Source organism: Neopsephotus bourkii, unplaced genomic scaffold (genome assembly GCF_033783945.1).
Source record: "Neopsephotus bourkii isolate Nb327-2 ecotype Australia unplaced genomic scaffold, CSIRO-AGI_Nbou_v1 NB_745, whole genome shotgun sequence".
In the NCBI taxonomy this organism is placed as follows: Eukaryota; Metazoa; Chordata; class Aves; order Psittaciformes; family Psittacidae; genus Neopsephotus; species Neopsephotus bourkii.
In genome coordinates, this window is record NW_026901243.1 from 953,274 (window position 1) to 971,012 (window position 17,739).

At 52.0% G+C, this 17,739-nt stretch overlaps 1 protein-coding gene across 1 annotated transcript; it reads right to left on the bottom strand.

Annotated features, from left to right (window-relative positions):
- Positions 1-54: 54 nt before the first annotated feature.
- Positions 55-17,068, bottom strand: ZBTB47 (zinc finger and BTB domain containing 47). The gene is made up of 6 exons (XM_061354750.1): positions 16,598-17,068; positions 5,413-6,786; positions 2,027-2,174; positions 1,329-1,444; positions 764-908; positions 55-600 (listed from the first exon to the last, which is right to left on the bottom strand). Exons 1-6 carry the CDS (start codon positions 16,598-16,600, stop codon positions 233-235), a joined length of 2,154 nt encoding a protein of 717 aa, XP_061210734.1. The 5' UTR covers positions 16,601-17,068; the 3' UTR covers positions 55-232.
- Positions 17,069-17,739: the final 671 nt, after the last annotated feature.

Consider the following 17,739-nt stretch of genomic DNA (forward strand, 5'->3'; position numbering starts at 1 on the left):
TACCTACACCTTTACGGACGGATGGCAGCTCCCCCCACCCTGCACCGAGGGCTTCCTCCTGCTCCCCCTCTCTGTGGAGAACGACGGGTGAGAAAAAGGAAAAACATACCAAAACAACCCCAAAACAAGGAGGAAAAGGGGTAGAGAGCAAGCAAAGCCTTGGCTCCCCTGGGGGGAGGCGTTCCCAAAGGGCTGAGCAGTCTGTGCGGGTGCATGGCCAGGATGGGGGCACCTAGTTGTTGTTTGAATTTACCCTGCCCGCAGGAAACAGGGGAGGGGGTGGCGGTAGGTGAGGAGGAGGAGGGAGGGTCTGTGGAAGGGGATGGAGCAGTGGCAGGGGCAGGGGGGAGACGCCAGGGCCAGGAGGCAACGGAGCAGGGCTGGTGGCAGGCTGGGGGATGGCCGTGTCCGAAGCCAAGGGGTTGCTGACGCGGAAGCATTTCTCCTTGTGGGCTTTCAGCATGTTGGAGAAGCGGAAGCGCTGGCCACAGACATCACAGGGGTACGGCTTCTCGCCCGTGTGGGTCCGGCGATGCCGCTTCATGTTGGGGCGGCTGGTGAAGCTCTTCCCACAGATCTCACAGATGTAGGGCTTCTCGCCTAAGGGTGGGGGAAGACAGATGAGAAGCTGGTGTCCCCTGGTGTCTGGGCTGTGCCCTGCCAAAACCCCATCCTGCCATCCACCCAAAGATGCTACCCCATTCCATCCCCCTTCCCCGGGTGCCTGCCTACAGGGGCTGTGGGCAAAGCGGGGAGCTCTCACCTGTGTGCGTCTTCATGTGCTCATCAAAGTACTGCTTCATGTTGAAGTCCTTGCCACACCACTGACACATGAACTGCTTGTGGCCAATGTGGATGCTCATGTGGGAGCGCAGCTGGTACTTGTACTGGAAGCGTTCATTGCAGTTCTGCAGAAGTGAGAAGGGAATGAGCTTTTGATGAGCACCTAGAACATCCTCACATTCCCCCCAAATCACCAGCATGTTGAAGTAGTGCAAGAAATCACTTTTTTTCCCCAGAAAGAACCCAAATAAATGGCTCTTTAGGATATACCCAGCCCGGTGTTCAGGCTGGATGGACATGGGGTTGGATGCAAAATCCAGGCGCTGGAGGGACAGATCATGGCATCGGATAAGTTTCATCATAAGGTTGGTAGGACCCTCAAACCAGGAGGTGATGCAAAGTCTGGAAGAGCATGTGAGCATCCCTACAGCTGTACTGGCACAAAGCATCGGGGGGAGGTCCAAAAAGTGGATGATTTTTCCCCATATCAGTGGCTTTGTCCTTGTTTGAGAAGATGCAGTGTGACAAGACACACAGGACCTTACCTCGCATTTAAAAGGCTTTTCCCCAGAGTGCTGGAGTGAATGGACCTTGAGGGACATGCTGCGCTTGAAGGACTTCCCACAGGTCTCACAGGTGAATGGCATGTCCTTGGTGTGAGCTGAAGTGGAGAAGAGCAGTGTCAGGGGTCCTCCTTGCACTTCGAACATCTGTCTCCCCAAGTCCCATCTGCCATTCCCAACACCAGTGCCCAACCCCAGCAAATTCAATGCCATCTTGGGAATATAAACAGCAGCAACATTTCAGGTACTTCCCACATTGTTTGCCAAGCCCCCCATTTTTTGATCTCTTTGGTGCCTGCAAGCCCTGGGGACCCAACCACCACTGTCATGTGCAATATGCTATTCAAAGCGTGGCACTGGTGTGGTCTGGAAGGATGGTTGCACTTCAAAGCCTCCTTTGATCACTTCTGAGGTCTTTTTTTCTGGTTAAATAAAACAAGTGTGATTTCCCAGCACCATGTCTGACTGCTCCAAACCAGCACTGAGCAGACATACATTCAGCATTAAATACTGGGCCAAATTTCAAGGCCTCTGCATTGATGTAAGAAAGCTCACCCAAGAGTAAGCCCAGCCCTAAACTCCCAACACAACAGCAACAAAAAAACACCCTTCATTGCCAAAACGATGGATGAACACCCCTAACAAGGTCTCCCCATGGCACAGGTGCCTCCTGCACTCACCAACCATGTGTTTGCGCACGTGGGCCATGGTGTAGAACTTCTTCTCACAGATCTCGCAGGAGAACTTCTTCTCAGCATAGCCGTGAACGATCTTGTTGTGCTCATGGAGGGACCAGAGTTTCTTGAACCCCTTCCCACACGTCACACACTGCAAGGAGAGAGGGGATAGGTAAGGAAGCAGGGGAACGTGCCCAGAGACTACCAGCATTTCCACCTTAATAGGCTATCAGCTTAATCCACTGAAAGGGACCATCACTAGGAAACCTACAGCTAAGACATCAAATGACCAACAAGTCCGCTACAGACCTTGTCACTTAAAAACCTCCAAAAGTCAGATTTCTATGAGGATGGAACAATGACTTTTCAGGGAAGGACACGGCATCTCCATCAATGGCTGAATTAGGACTTGCATAAACAGCAGCTCACCCACCAAGGTTCTATTCCCAGCTGGGGACTGAATTCTTGCACACAATGATGCTATTACATAAAAAAACAAAACACAACCCTCTGTGCATTAGAAGGCTGCAAAGAATACAAGAAGCCCAAGCCAGGGAGCACAACTTCAGTCTTCAGCAGGTATTACAGTTGTTTTACCACCAAATGAGTTTTCCAAACATACCCAAATGGACCTCAAAACCAGTTCATCAGCACAAGCAGAACAACATGACATGCAAAGCCCCCCCCAAGAAGTTATGAGAGATTTGCCTCAGTTCCGACAAGTTTGATATTTCTCTGAAAGCTCCCAGGAAAAGCTCCAGCTGTGGCATGAGATCAGTTTGAAGCATGTGAGATCGGTTCAGTGCCCAGGGACATACTGGAGAGCAAGGTCCACACAGGAAACCATTGTTGGAGTACACGGATGGCAGGCAGCATGTGGCTAAGGACCCTGCCAGGCGCCAAGGGTCTCTCTTTCTTCCAAGGGTCAACTCTTTGATCTTCATCTCTCCGTGACTCATCTTCCTCTTGATTAACAAGGATAAAAGCATCCCTCCTCCTCACAAATGTGTTAAGAAAGTAATTCATGCCTTGGAGGCATCTCACAACAGCACGGCTGAGTGGTACGGGTAAGCCTGGGGAGGGATTCCTCTGGCTTCTCCTCCTACTCAGAGGAACAGATGCTCGTTGATGGGCTTCAACCAGATTTTGCACCAAATGAGGCTGTGATACCATGGAAAATACCCCATTATGCCATGTAGTCACAGTATCTCTCCATATATATTTCTATTTAGACACCCAAGAGGCAAAATTAGGGTCACAGAGGCATTCCAACATCCATCATCTTCACCTAGTCATGAGTAGTCCCCTGAGTTTTTCTAAGTATATATTTTGACAGATAAGAACAGTTTTATCTCTGCTGTAAGAAACACTTCAGGACAAATTCAGGACCAGAGCCTGGTATCAAGGACACATCAATATCCATTTTCTGCACTTAAAATGAAAAAGGCTGCAGGGGAATTCTAAAATTAAAGGTAGAAGGAAAACAGCAGATGTAGGAAAGCCCCTAGGCTGGGACCAAGCACCCTGGAGCGCTGAGCTCTGCCTTCAGTTATCGTAAGAAAGTATCACTTGAAAATGTAGAAGTTGCATCTGAATGGGGGGGGGGGCGGGGAATGAGAAGATAAATTATTGCAGGTTAAGATACTGAAGCTGGTCAAAGAGTTTGAGAAACAACCAATAGAGCAATGGACAAATCAGCTTTCAGGCGTTGGAGGCAGGATGTCTGTTACACTGTCTGCAGGCCTGTGGACAGTGATGGGAAACCATCACAGGGTGGAGCCTAACACCTAAAGCATTATGGATGAAATCTGGGGGCAAAACAGGGAAATAAAGCAGCAAACCTGAATGGGATAAGAGGGATGGTCCCTCCACAGATCTGGTTAAAAAACAAGAAATAAAGACAGTCATTACAGGTATAGAGTTGAAAAAAAATCCCTTTTCCATACAGCTATAATTCCAGGGTATATTGATTAAATTATTCAATATTATCAGAGCAACTGGAGTGAATTTGGCTATTTGTATAATTAAAAATGCTCAACTAAGTAAGAGGTAATGATCCACATTTTCTGCAGAAAGAGGTCACTACACAGTCAGTTGTGCTTCATCCTATTCAGAAATGACCTGGAAAAAAGGATAAAAAGCAGGGGGGAGGGAGCCAATAAGGTGGCAGCCCCATGTTACCCATCAGGAAAGCTGATGAGGCTGAAGAAATGTTCTGGGAAAACTCACTTTAATTGCACAGGCTTTATGATAGGCTCTGAAACAGCCGCCATGATGCAGGTGTCGGAGCTGCACCCACCCATTCTTGGAAAAAGCATTCAAATAAAGCAGCACTGTGAATTTTTCAGGGTCAAAGTGTCAGTGCAGGCAGTGGCTCCTTCACCTGCTTGAGCCAAGACGGCTCCTGTCTCCATGTTCCCCATATACCCTAACATTGAGATCCGCTTCATTCCCCTTTTATGTGTGGTACCATCAGCAAAGGGCTCCGTGTGCGCTGGGTTGCATTACCTTCACCTAGGATTGCTGCAAAATCATTTGAAATCTGGCTGCTGGTGGAAGGATGATGGGCAAAGCTCTCCAGAAGTTGGTATCTTTTAATTAATAGCAGCAGCATCACACGAAACAGCTCATCAGGGATTAGGGGATGGTTTGGAGGGGTCTGCAGGAACACACATTTGCTGCTCTGATGGGATGCCTACCTATCCCTCCAAAACAGCAATGATTTAACAGACTCAGTCTGCAAACACACAATCCTGTTAGCACTAGGTGAAGGACACACCAAGCCCAAGCCCTGCATGGATGTCAAACGAATCCGGAAATTCGCTAATACGCAAGCTAAAGAGCACAAAAGGCAGATTAAAACCATTTTAACTTGTGTCAGCAAATCTTTGAATTAAGCTAAATTGGTTTCAGCCTGGGTGGGAACAGCTGGAGTGTGTCTCCATCAGGGGCTCACAGTGTTTTATCCAGATTAACTGAATAAACTCAAAGGAAAATCACTCCTCAAAAATTACTCCATGCTTCCACCCGGCCATCCAAGGGGAAGCCACAGTCCCCTGGCACAAACCCTCACATCCCATACCACCATGGGACCCTCCTGAGCCTGAACACAAGTCACAAGGGTGAAATGAGGTTCCCTCCCATCTGCCATGTGCCAACCACAACATCAAAAATATTTGAGCGTGAGCCCATCCCATGGTGTAGCTGGATGGGATGTCCTCCATGGTGGGTGGGATGCCCCTCCCACACTGGAGCATCCCATTCCTTTGGTGGGATGCCCCAACCTTGGTGGGATGTCCATCCCTGGTGGGATGCTCCACCCCATGGTGGCTGTTCTCCCCTTGGTGGGATGTCCATCCCCTGGCAGGACATCCCCGGGGCTGGCTCACCTGGATGTTCTTCTCGCAGTCAGTCTGGTGGTGCAGCAGCAGCTCGCTCTCGAGCAGGAAGCGTTTGCCGCACTTGTCGCAGATCTGCATGCGGCTGTGCGTGACGTTCATGTGCTTTTCCAGGTACCAGCGGTTGTTGAAGACCCGGGGGCACTTCTTGCATGGGTAGTGCTGCTTCTCCTCCAGCTTCACCTTCTGGCCCAAACTATCCTGTTCCTTTTTCCTCTTCCTCCCTCGCTGCCCTTCTTCCTCCTCCTCCTCCTCCTCCTCTTCCACCTTGGGCATCTCCTGGGACCTGGTTGCCATGGCAGGTTTGGTGGCTTTGGAGGCCCGGCTGCCTCTGCGGGGCTGCCCACACTTTTCCCTTTTCACTTCTGATGCGTCTTCATCGTCGTCATCGTCATCCTCTTCTTCCGTCGTCTCCTCCAGGTCTTCCTCCTCACTGTGCTCCTCCTCCTCCTCCTCACCCACCTCCGCATCCTCCTCTTCTTCTTCCTCCTCCTCCCCTTCCTCATTCTCCTCCTCCCCATCCTCCTCTGTGTCTCGCCCATCACCATCAGGCCTCCCCATCACAGCTGCCTCACTGGCAGCTCCCTTCCCCTCCGTGCCCTTGGAGACATTGAGGGTCTGGTTGTTGAGGTTCACCTCCACAATGATCTGTTCCCGGTTGTATGAGCCCTGGCTGTCCAGGTCCTCCTCCGACTCCTCACCCTCCATCTTACAGACAGCACCTGGACCACCATCCTTCTCCTCCTTGTAGTACTGCTTGGCTGGACCAGGGGGGAGTGTCCCACCACCCGTGCCATCTTCCACCCGCACCGAATAGGGGTCATTGCCCTCCCGGGCATAGATCTTGGGATGGGGAGCATCCACCTCCTGCTTGATCTCGCAGTAGTAGGGTGGGGGTCCGGCGCAGCCCTCAGCAGGCAGGGCCATGTCAGTGGCCAGGCTGAGCGAGCGGGTGTCGAGGAGGTCCTGGCAAGAGGAGGCAATGTTGTTCATCTGCAACACAGCGGCTGCGTTCAGCACATCCTGCACATTGCAGGAGTTGACGAGGAGCTTGGAGGTGTAGATGAAGTTGAGGATCTGCTGGAGGCCCTGTGAGGTGAGAGCCTCCAGAGAGAGCTCTACGCGCTGCAGCTGCTTGTTCTGGGTGAAGAGGGAGTGGAAGAACTGGCTGTAGGCTGCCAGGACCCCCTTGTGCGCTGGGAAGATGCTCTTGTGCTGCACCAGCACAATGTCCACGTCGCACAGGTCCGGCTGAAAGAGGCGCTGCTCGTTCAGTCTGTCCATCAAACACGTGAAGTGGAGGGCTACATCCTCCACCAGGGAGTACTCAGCCGAAGGGTAGTCAGTCGTTTTTTCGACTATCAGCTGTGGGGAGGAAGGAAATAAAATAACTCAAGAGGGCTCTTTCCCCAGGAAAACAGCCACCCAGCCATGCCACCCATCCCTGTCCATGTATTCCAAATCGGAGATACCAACCAAGAGGCTCCACCACCAACTTGATTCCAGGAGACTCAACCAAGAAGGGGAAAGCCCAATGAAAGGATAGGTCAAGGCCACGCAAACACCTATTTACATCCCTTCAGCCTGAGGTAGGAGGCACCACGGCCATCCCACCACCAAGCTGGTCCAAAGCCTGGCCCAGCTGTCCACACTCATGCAGGGGAGATGCCATGCAGTGGAGGGGATGCCTCGATCTCCTAAACCAGGTGGAAACCCCAGGGGGCAATTTGCCCCATGCAGGAAGCAATTTCTAGGCACCAGCTGAGATTTAACCCCCTAAATAAAAGGAAATTAGGATTTTAAATCTCCCTGCTTCTATAAGATAATTACATAAAACACAGTAACCTCTCATATTTCCCGAATTACACTGTGTGCTCTGACTCACGTCAGCAGCTAACTCCCTAGCTGGATTCACTGGGATGATTTATGCGCTTTTTTAATGCCCATTTTAAATTGCCTGGGGAAAGGCACTACCTGGAAAAATTCAAATCAGGGAGCAGCGGCCCCAGGCTGGGAAATGCTGTGACTGCCAACACTTCCCAGACTGCTTTTGCTGGGCATTTAATCCCAATTACATGTATTTTGCATGGTGCAAACCATCTCCGGACATCCATCACCTCTCCTGGGGATACTGAGACCCAGGATGGGTTTGTCAGCTGCATCCCAAACACAAGAGATGTCCCACACTCTAAATCCCATGCCCTGTATTAAAATCAGGTGGGATAGCCCTTTACCCTCTGCTTCCCTTTGTCTTCCTGTGCTGAACACCCAGTTCATGGATGGAGAAGGATCCAGCCACATTAACATCCTCTTTTCCACACCACTGCAAGATGTGACCAAGGATATGGTGCAGAGCAGTGGCAGAAATGCAGGGTTCAACTTGTCAGGTTTATCCTGCACCTTACACTCCAGAAAGCATTTCTCAGTTCCAATCTTTTTCTGGAACAAATGGCAGCTCTTGATCAACCCCTGAATTCCAGCAAGACACAATTTGTTTGTCTTCTAGTTTTGTGAGCCAAAGGCGAAAGCATACGCAGACAAAAATGTTTAAATAATAAAAAGGGTGTTTTCTTCTGTTTTCTCAAAAAGTTAAAAAAAAAATGTTCCCCCTCCCTGCCAAAATTCTTCATTTTCACTGAATTTATTCTCCACAACCAACCCACTAAACCAGCGGGGTCGTCAGCTTCACATTGTCCAGAGGGCCCCAAAGAGCCCCAGCTAACTCACACCAGGGGGAAAACAGGACAAAACCAGCTTTTCTGCAGCCTGGAGGAAGGCAAAGAGGGAGAAGGGTTCTTATATATATTTCTGTATATATTTTATACCTATATTATATATTAATTTTTCATATATATTAAAACACTGTATAAATATACGTAAACATATAAATACATAAACACTCTACATACATATTTGCTACAAAATGCTGCATCCCATCTGGAACATCTGCCACTTCCACCCCCCCTATTTTCTGAGCCTTGTAACTGCCAAGGACATTTTGACAAGAGGAACTTGGATGGCTCAGCCCCCCCAAGACATACAGGAAAATAAATAATGCTATCATACGTATTGAGCGCTGAAGGGACAGCAAAAGCTTTCAAGTGGAGAGGTCTGCTCTTTGCCAGGGACTTGCCTGCTTTGCTTGCGCTGTGAAAAAAAACAGTTGAATTCAGGTTTTTCCTCCTGGGATCTATCTCACCTCACTCCCCATAAGATGCCCCGAGCTCAACACGGTCACAGCCATGGAGAAATGGACACAAAACAGGGGGAATTGGTTCCACCGGGCAGCATCGTCTCTGTGCAGGGCAGCCAGGAAAACAAAAGCTGGGTTCTGCTCCGGATCGAGGTTTTTTGGCAAAAGGGGCTGATCCCTCACCCAGAGCCGGGCCTTGCCAGGCAGCTCTAATCAGTCCCAGCAGCGGCGAGGACAATGCGTGTCTTGGCCGCGTCCTGTCGGTGACTTCAGCCCGGGCTTGTCAGCGGGAGGCTTTTGCTCTTTATTGCTATCAGATGCTTTTCATGAGCTTGCCCAGAGCCCCAGCCAAGGCAAGAGGCGCCTGCCGGGGTGAGATCCCAAGAAAGACCCCAACTTGCCTTAAAATACCCCTCTGGCAGCTCCCACTCCTGCTGCTACACCAGAGCAGAGAAGCCCGATTAATCAGGATTCATGGGAAGGTTAAATCCATCACCCTTCCCCTGGGAAAACAAACACTTTAAATATATACTTTTCTTTTCTTAAAAATCCCAAACGTATTAAAATACATTGAAAAAATAAAATCACAGTTTTGCTCTTTTCCACCATCACCACCTGGGTGGGTTTAGTCCCACGAGCGGCACACTGCAGGAGCAGGTCACCCATCCCATCCCAAGTCGGGACTTGGGGTGTTCAATGGTGTATGAAACTGGAGCAAACCCTAAAGCCAATGACCCCTACCACCCCCAATGAACTCTGGACAGGGCCCTGGCATCATCATCACAAAAAAAGCCCATAAAAATTACTCGAAAGCAGTGTGTCCGTGAGGTCCCCACACCAAGGGGACGGCAGTGCCTGCAGACAGCCCTCCCTGCCCCGACACTGCCCTCCAGCGCTATTTTCAGAGTGTTTTCAAGCAGCACTGCCAAAGTCCGTCCCCAGAACAGCCAGCTGGAGAATGGAGAGGATGCTCAGGGTGAGAGGGGACCAAGGGATGGAGTTAGTTGAGCACTGATGGCAGTGGATGCGAAGAAGAGACAAGAGTGATACAGGAATGGTGGCCAAAGGAGACGCCCATGCTCACTGGACCAGGGCAGCCTTTCTCCACTGAAAATACTGCTACAGGAGATGAAGCCTGAGCACAGCAACATCCCTTCCACCTGCATCCCCTACCGTGCCTCAGTTCCCCTTAACAGCCCCACCAACACCTCATCACCTCCCTTTAAAGTGGGCTGCTGCTGGATTTACCTTAATGTACTAAGATAAAATACTACTTATCTTCACAGATCCCTACATGCTCCTGCAGCAATATACCCCATGAATGAGCAGTAGGTTGGGTCACCCTGGACATATTTAAATACTCAAATCTGCAGACCCCCATGCCACCTCTGGCATTCACCAGCCTCTCTATTTATTTATAGCCACGTCTATTGCCCTCATCACTGGAGTATCAAGGATCACAAGTATCTATCTCCTGTATCAGCAAAAGGATAGGGTTTTGGGGGCATACAGGGCACATTCAGGTGGCCACAAGCCCCTGCTTCAACTGGGGCAGGGTCGTGAAACCAGCTGCCTGTGAACCAGTTTCCACTCAGCACAAAATCTAGGGATTTACTTAAAATTTTTCGCCACCCAGACTCCCATGAAAAACAGCAATCTGCTTTTCCGTACCATCTGCAACCACCAAAACATTTACCACTGACCTTCAGTATTAAACCTGCATTAAGGAAAACTGCTTTAATGAGTAGCTGAATACAATATTAGCACTTGCTCCTCAAAGAAACCTCGTGTCCTCTCCTCAATTTGAATACCGCTGCATTGCAGGGTGAAAGAGCTTCCCTGAAACTATTCAATCCCAAAACTTCACTTTTGCTAAAGAAAGAAATAATGTTAAAACCCCCTATTTTTACAGATTATTTCAAGTGATACAAAGATGTGTCATTAGGAATGCCAAAGACACCCATGCTTTTGATTTTAATCCACATCCCCGTGCCATTTGCCCTCTGCTTTCAAGACCCTTGGATGAAACCTTTAGCCTTCATCCCCAAACTTTTGAGGCTACATAAAGTTTGGGTTTTTTTAACGATGATGTAGTGCTCACATCTTTCAAAAAACCAACTCCCAAAACCAGGATGCACCAGCATGAAGCCACCCCAGACCCAGCAGCACTGCCTGGACTATACAACACCAAAACCACCCATTTTTGGACCATGGCCATGCATGGAAACTTGGCACTGCTGTAAAACACATCCCAACGCACCCTCCCCTCGCCTATCACCTACCTTCACTGCTTTGCTCGCCTGTCGCCGCCCTCCCCGGGTGCCTCTCCCATGGGTGCTCTGCCCTCCCGTGGCACAGCGCTGTGCTGGGGGTAGGGGGGTTTTTTGCTCCTCTGAACGGGTGTTTTTATTTAATTAGGGGAGGGTTGTCCGGAAAAACAAGCAGGAAGGGAAAACAATAGCTCGGCCACAGCCCCGCCTGGCGAGGCGCCGGCTGACATGGCCCCAAGCACCCACCGCCAGCATCCTGCCCACTGGGATGGGATGCTGCTGGGGCTGGACCGGGCACTCACAAGGAATGGTCCCATCCCAGAGGCCAGGGATGGCAAAGTCCTTTGGGATGGTGGTGACACCATCTAACGTGGTGACTTTCCTCTACATACTGTCTAAAAGGCTTGGGGCTGCCCAAATTAGAGCCATGTGCAGGCTTCAGAGGAAGCGAGAGGAAGGGGCTCAGTGATGCTCCCAAAGCCTGTCCCACTCCCAGGTGTTGGGCATCCCAAAAAACACCTCCCAGCCTCTACATAAGCAAAGAAGAGCATTAGCCTGGCTTGGGGAACAGTCAGATGTTTCACAGGCTTTTTTGGTTCCCCTCCCTTTTGGTTGTTTTCTAGGGCTTTTTTAATAGCATCCAGCAATTTCAGGCTTCGGCTCAAAGATGCTTTTCCAGGAAGCAGCCTGGGAAGCCAGCAGCAGTGCCAGGCCCAGCAGGACCATCCTCAGTGCAAGGGAATGGGGACAAATCCTTCCCCCATCCCTGTCCCCATGCAGCTAAGGCGCCGCCCCTGCAAACAGGGAAAAGGTTCTTTTGGGCTTTTCTTCTAAGTGCCACAGCCACCTGCAGCACTGGGAGAACAGGGGATGAGGTGGGATGAGCAACACCAGGCTTCATCCCATTGGGAATGGGCACTGGCTTTCCAGCAGCACAGCCCTCTGAGGGTTAATGGCTGGTTGCTTTCTTATTTATTTTATAGGGTTTTTTTCTCTCATTTACCAAACCCACCAGCCTCTCTGGCTCCTTTTCTTTTGCACACAGAGCTGCAAAGTTACAATGATGCTTTGCAAGGCAGAGGGGACAACCCTGCTGTCACCCCCCATCCCCAAACTGGTCCAGTGAGGCAATGCTGCAAAACTGCTCCTTGCAGATGCCACCACCACCATCACCACTGTGATGGCATCAGGGACACCATCCCTCTGTTCCACTAAGGGCGACAGGGACTCATTGCCAAGCCCTGAGGTCAGCCCAGTAACCCCCGTGTCCATCCCGACATGAGTGACGGTGAGCCCCATCCTCTGCACAAGCACAACCTCCTTGCTGCAAAAATATTGAGGCTTCAGCCCAGCACCACATTATCTCCAGCCCAGGATAAGCCTCGATCACTCTGCTCTGGAGGGAGAGCAGAGGCACCAAAACGGGGCTGGATGCACTCATCCGTCTGTCCCTGTCCCCTTGGTCAGGACCCAAAGCAGTTTCTTTGTGTGCATCCAGACCCTATATGCAGAGCAAAAGCTCTGTGGGCAATTCAAGCTCTGAACTAAGCCTATAGCAGGGTCTGGGGTTAAACCCCAAACGGATGCTGCTGGATTTTGGCAGAGCCAGTATCCCCCGACAAACACCGAACACAGGCACGGCAGACAAGCCACAGGGTCCCCGCCAGTGCCTGGCACAGCCAGTGACACCCGGCTGATGGAGACATCCCCGAGCTACCACCCTGGCACAGGAGCAGACACTGGGATGCGATGCTGCCCTCCTGTCCAGGGGATGCAGGACCTGCCACAGAGTCACTGCTGGGGTGGAAGAGCCCAGGACACACACGCACACACACACACACACACAAAGCCACTGTCTCCCCCCTCCCCTGCCTGAGAAAAACAAGCAGAGGGAAGATCGAGGGAGGAAACAAGGACAAAACCCAATGCTGACCTCCCCAGCCGGGCTGTCAGCCAAGCGGCTGCGCCAGGGGCCAGCTCCAATCCGCTGCCCAGCCCGGCGCGAGCCGGCAAGGCCAGGGAGGAGGTGAGCATCATCCACTCACAACCCTATGGGTGCCCCCAGTGCCACCAAAGGAGGGGATAGATGCAATGGGGGAGACGGTGCACAGAGTCCCCTGTGACCCATAGGGACCCCAAATTCAGTGCAGGGAGAATGGACGGGTGCAACGGGGCAGCCATTGCACTGCTTGTGCATACCCTGAAGCCATCGTGTCCCTGAGCCAGCCCAACATACACACTGCCATGCAGTAGCCAGGAAGAGGCTGAGATCCCTGGAAAGCAAGGTGGATAGACGCACAAGGCCTCCTCCAATACACTGCTGAATTAGCTTGGCACTGGGCAGCACATTCTCCTGCCCAGCATCATGGTCTCCATCCCTGGGGAAGCCACAATAACCTTCCAGGTGAGTCAACAGTAAGATGGAATGCAACACCTCCAAGGTTTGCCCACACCCAGATCCCATCAAACACTAAACCCACACCATTTTCTAACCCAACTCCAGACCACAAAATTGCCAGAGAGGTCCAAGCTTGAGCCTCTCCCAGCATCCTGGGCACAGCTTTCCATCCTAGAGCATCCTCTCCAAAGCCTTACAGTGCCTCACACTGACCCCAGGGATGGTCCCCTTCTCCAGCTCCATCCTAAACCCAACCTTGGCTGGGGCTTTTTGTGAAGCACCAGCTATGTTCCTCTCTGCCAGCCAGCCTTCTGGACCAACACGTCTTTTATGAACATGCATTAAAATGGTTTATTTTTATCATGGCTCTTCCAACATATTCAGCAGCTCAGGGAGCAGGGCTTTAACCCAGAAAAAGGTGTCAGTAGCCGTGGCTCTGGGCAAAAGATACAATAATAAAAATAATAATTAAAAAAAAAATTATTGTAATTAAGTCTTCTACCCATCCTATCTGTACCACCATGGCCAGTCCTTCCCCATATCCAAAGTCACCTCAGGTCTGACCATAGGCAGCTGAAGCACCGAAGTCGTCTGAAGAGGGAACAGCAGCCTGAAAGGACACAGGGACAAGTCCTCAGGTGTCCCCACACAGGACATCCAAGAGGGCCAGCCCTGCCCTGCAAACACCACTCCAGCAGTGCAGTGCAATGCAATGGGTTTCCTTTAGAAGTAAGAGAGGAAAAATTAGGGGCAGTTGGTACAGAGACATACCCTGAGCTCATCCTCTCCACCAGCATCCTGCAGCCTTTCAGGGACCACAGATCCCATGGGATGTCAGGGGACATCTAAGATGCAAACCACACAGGGGACTTAGGGGATTCCCTTCCTCAGGACTACGCAAATGCAGAAGCAAAACAAAAACTTCAGCTCTTGCTCTTCCTGGAGAGCACTTTGTCATGGCCATCGCCACGTCCCCATCTAAAAAGCCTAAAGGCAGCAGTGCGGGAGAGCCCTCAGTTTCCTCCTCCAGCATGAGCAAGGAGGGAGGATGGGGAAATCAGCAATTCCCCCGAAACCGTCAAAGACCCTCTGATGTTTTGACACATTCAGTTCATCCACAAAAGGGTTTTTTTCCTATTTTTCCTTAAGCAGAAAAATCTGCATCTTATAAATAACCGATATTTAACTGATTCACGGGCAACCTCCGGCTTCCCCCTCCCTTTTACAAAGAAGGCATCTCCAAAGGCAGCAGCGGGTTATTTTAGTGAAGGGGGTGACATGCCTCTCCTCCAGACCTGAGACACAAACACAAGGCCGTTTATCTTGCCTGACTCGGGCGCTCGCCTGGTAATAACCTAACGCACCGTTAATTCCTCACAGGGAGAACAAAGCTCAGTCCTGAAGCCAAGCCAGGAAGTGATAGGAACCCTCCGGATGCCCCAGCAAAGCCCCTGGAACGGTGTTTAGCCCAGCCAGCATCCCCAGGGAAACTCCATGGTCAGAGCTGAAATGTTTGCACACAGCAAATGATTTCAACCCCAGATCCAGAAAATAAATAAAAATAAAATTTAAAAAATTCCCTTAACATCCTTCCAAGGAGGATTTTTGCTCTGTGAAGCAAATTTTCCTCTGTTTCTTACTGAGGCCAGGGGCAAAGGAAAGGTTTAATTCCCAGCTTTTCACCCCCTTCCTCACCGAGCTGCTCACTCAGGTGGGCTCTGGGCATCTCCATTCCCACCTCGGAATGGAAACGTTCACCAAAACCACCCCGGGGCTTCCCCAGGTCCATCAGCATCTCCCTCCCGAGGGGATGCAGGGGCGGCTTCATAAACTGATTAATGTCAGCACGAATTTTGCAGGCCGAGTGCGGCCAGCAGGCACCCAAACTGGATCCTGGCTACTCCCAGTATCGGAGCTGGGGAGTGCCAAGCTCCATCCCAGCATCCCGGCTCCCACCTCCTGCACCAGCTCAGCTGTGTCTATTTTTCCAAGCTTGCACTTTCTTCCCCTGTCTGAAAAGCCGCTCGAACGCCTCCAGGGTGTTATTACGGGCACGGAGCCACCGCTGGGGCAATCACAACCCCGCACTTTTAGGGATGGGGGAGGCACCAGAGCACCTGGAACCGCGGTTCCTGGGCATGGCACATCCCAAGGGATTTTCCCTGTGCATCTTCCCCGCTCAGGCCTGCTCTCTGCAAGTCAAACGAACCCCCCTCAAAAGTCCACCGGCTGCTAAAATAGGTCACTGCTGCAAGGCTCCCGGTGCAACCGGCCTCCCTTCCTTGTTATTACTGTATTTTAGCAGGATTCATGGAAAATGCCTTTGCAAACCCGGAGCAGGGCGGGATGCTGCGCCTTCCCCGGGCCTCACTGCTCTGGGGGGCCAGGGTGCGCCCAGCATCCCCCAGATCCCCTTGGGAAAGGGGGCCCACGGCAGGAACAAGCCGGGAAGAGGGGGGTACACACAGGGACGAGGAATTAGCAAAATGAAGGAGTCATCCGGGGAACAAAAAGGGCCGAGGAAGCGAGAGGCTCATCCCGCGCCCCCCCCCCTCCCCCCCCCGCCCCAGCAAACCCCATATCCTCCGGCCTGGGCAACCAGGCGGCCCCAAAAGTACCGTCTGTCCCCCCCCACCGCGGCCCAAACCTCGCCGTTGACCACGAATGGGGCCTTGAGGTGGGCTTGGCCCCGCTGCTCAACACAAATACCCCCCCCCCCCCCCCCCCCGCAGCAGCCCCATCACCTCTCAAAACACACCGGGGTGGGGAGAACAAGCCCAGCCCCTCCAACCAGCCCCTCGCCCCCCACAAAACCAGCCCGTGCATGGCGGGGGACACGGCGACATTTTTGATACGATTTTCGAATGCAAAACCTCCCCCCCCCTCCGCCTTGTGCCAATGGGGGCCCATGCAGCCAATTCTTCCCCCCCCCCCCAACCAAAGCGGCTTGCAAGGAAGGAAGCACCGGGCCCACTGCATGGATGGGCTGCGCTGTTTGTATCCTACCCCCCGGCTCCTTCCAGCCCCTCCACGCGTGTCCGTGTGTCCCGTCCGTTACCCCCCCCCCCGTAAGGATGCCGCCGGCTCGCCCATGCAAACCCCCCACCCCCCCGCAGGTTTCCACCTCCGCCGCCCTTGCAAGGATTTGGGCAAGTTTCGGAGGCCTTTGCAAAGTCAGCAAAGCCCCTGGAGCGCGAGGAAGCGGGAAGGGGGGGGGGAAGGGAAGGAGGAGGAGGGGGAAGAGGAAAATAAGGAAAAAAGCAAGGAAAAGGGAAGGGAAGGAAGGAAGGGAAGGGGGGGGTGCGCAAGCTCTACCATTTTGATGCAAAGGTCTCCGCGCAAAGGAGTCCCGGTCCTCCTCCGCTTGCCTGGGGTTTTTGCTCTCCATGAAAAAACAAGAACTGTTGGGATGGGTGGTTTGCTGGGTTGGATGCGGGGTGGGTTTTTTGCCTTTTTTTTTCTTTTTTGGCTGGCTTTTTTGCTGCCTTTTTTTTTTTTTTCTGCCTTTTGGAGGAGGAAGGGGGGAGGGAAGGAAATCACCGCGCCGCCGCTGCTGGCATCCCCCGTCCCTGTTTTCCTCTTTTTTCCTTTTTTTTTTTTTTTTTTCTCCTTTCTCTCCCCCTCTTTTTTCCTTTTCTTTTTTATTTTTCTCGTTTTCCTTTTTTTTCCCTTTTTCTTTTTCCTCCTCCTTCTCCTCTTCACCTCATCCTGCCCATCGCCATGTTCGCCCCTTTTAGGAAGACGGAGGAATGCGGAGCGGCGGCGGCTCCGGCTGCCAGGAACCCCGGGGCCGCTGATTGGAGCCGCCGCATCAGATGGGGCCGCGGCTGCCCCTTTAAAGGGACAGGACCCCGATGACAACGACGACACGCTGCCGCTCACCCCACGCGTGACAGCCCCCCCATCATCCCAGCACCCCAACGCCGGGTTACAGCCAAGCCTTGCGGGGAGCACCCCTTCCACACACACATACACCCGGGAGCATCCTCTGTACCCCACTGGGGGAAACTGAGGCACATGCACCCCATCAAAAAAAAACAACAAACCAACATAAAACCACCAAAAAGGCTTTTTGGGGCATAAACCCCCAGTTTGGGGAGTCGTGGGGTAAGGTTGGTTTTGTTAAGAAAAGGGTTTTTTGGAGTGCTATCCTGCTGTTGGGGGAAATGGGGTTCCCTATAGGTAGAGATAGATGGGGCAGGTGTTTAAGGTTTTAGGATGGGGGGACTGGTAGGTGGTCGTGGTGGGGGTCCACCAAAACCCCCTCAAGCCATGGAATGTGAGGAACAGCCAGCCCCTACCTCACTCCCCCAGAATAAAGTAGGAGCTTATTATTTTTTCCTCTGCTTGGATCCACCCAATGCTGAGCTTCAGATGGGTTTTAGCATCTCAATGCAGCCCAGATGGGTTCCCCCAGAGGGAGGGGGGAAACCTGGAGCAGACATGGAGGGGGAGTC

Coding starts and splice junctions, on each gene's coding strand:
- ZBTB47 (XM_061354750.1), bottom strand. Junction 1,445..2,026: donor CGTGCGCAAACACATGGTTG/GTGAGTGCAGGA, acceptor TCTCCACTTCAG/CTCACACCAAGGACATGCCA. Junction 909..1,328: donor AAAAGCCTTTTAAATGCGAG/GTAAGGTCCTGT, acceptor TCACTTCTGCAG/AACTGCAATGAACGCTTCCA.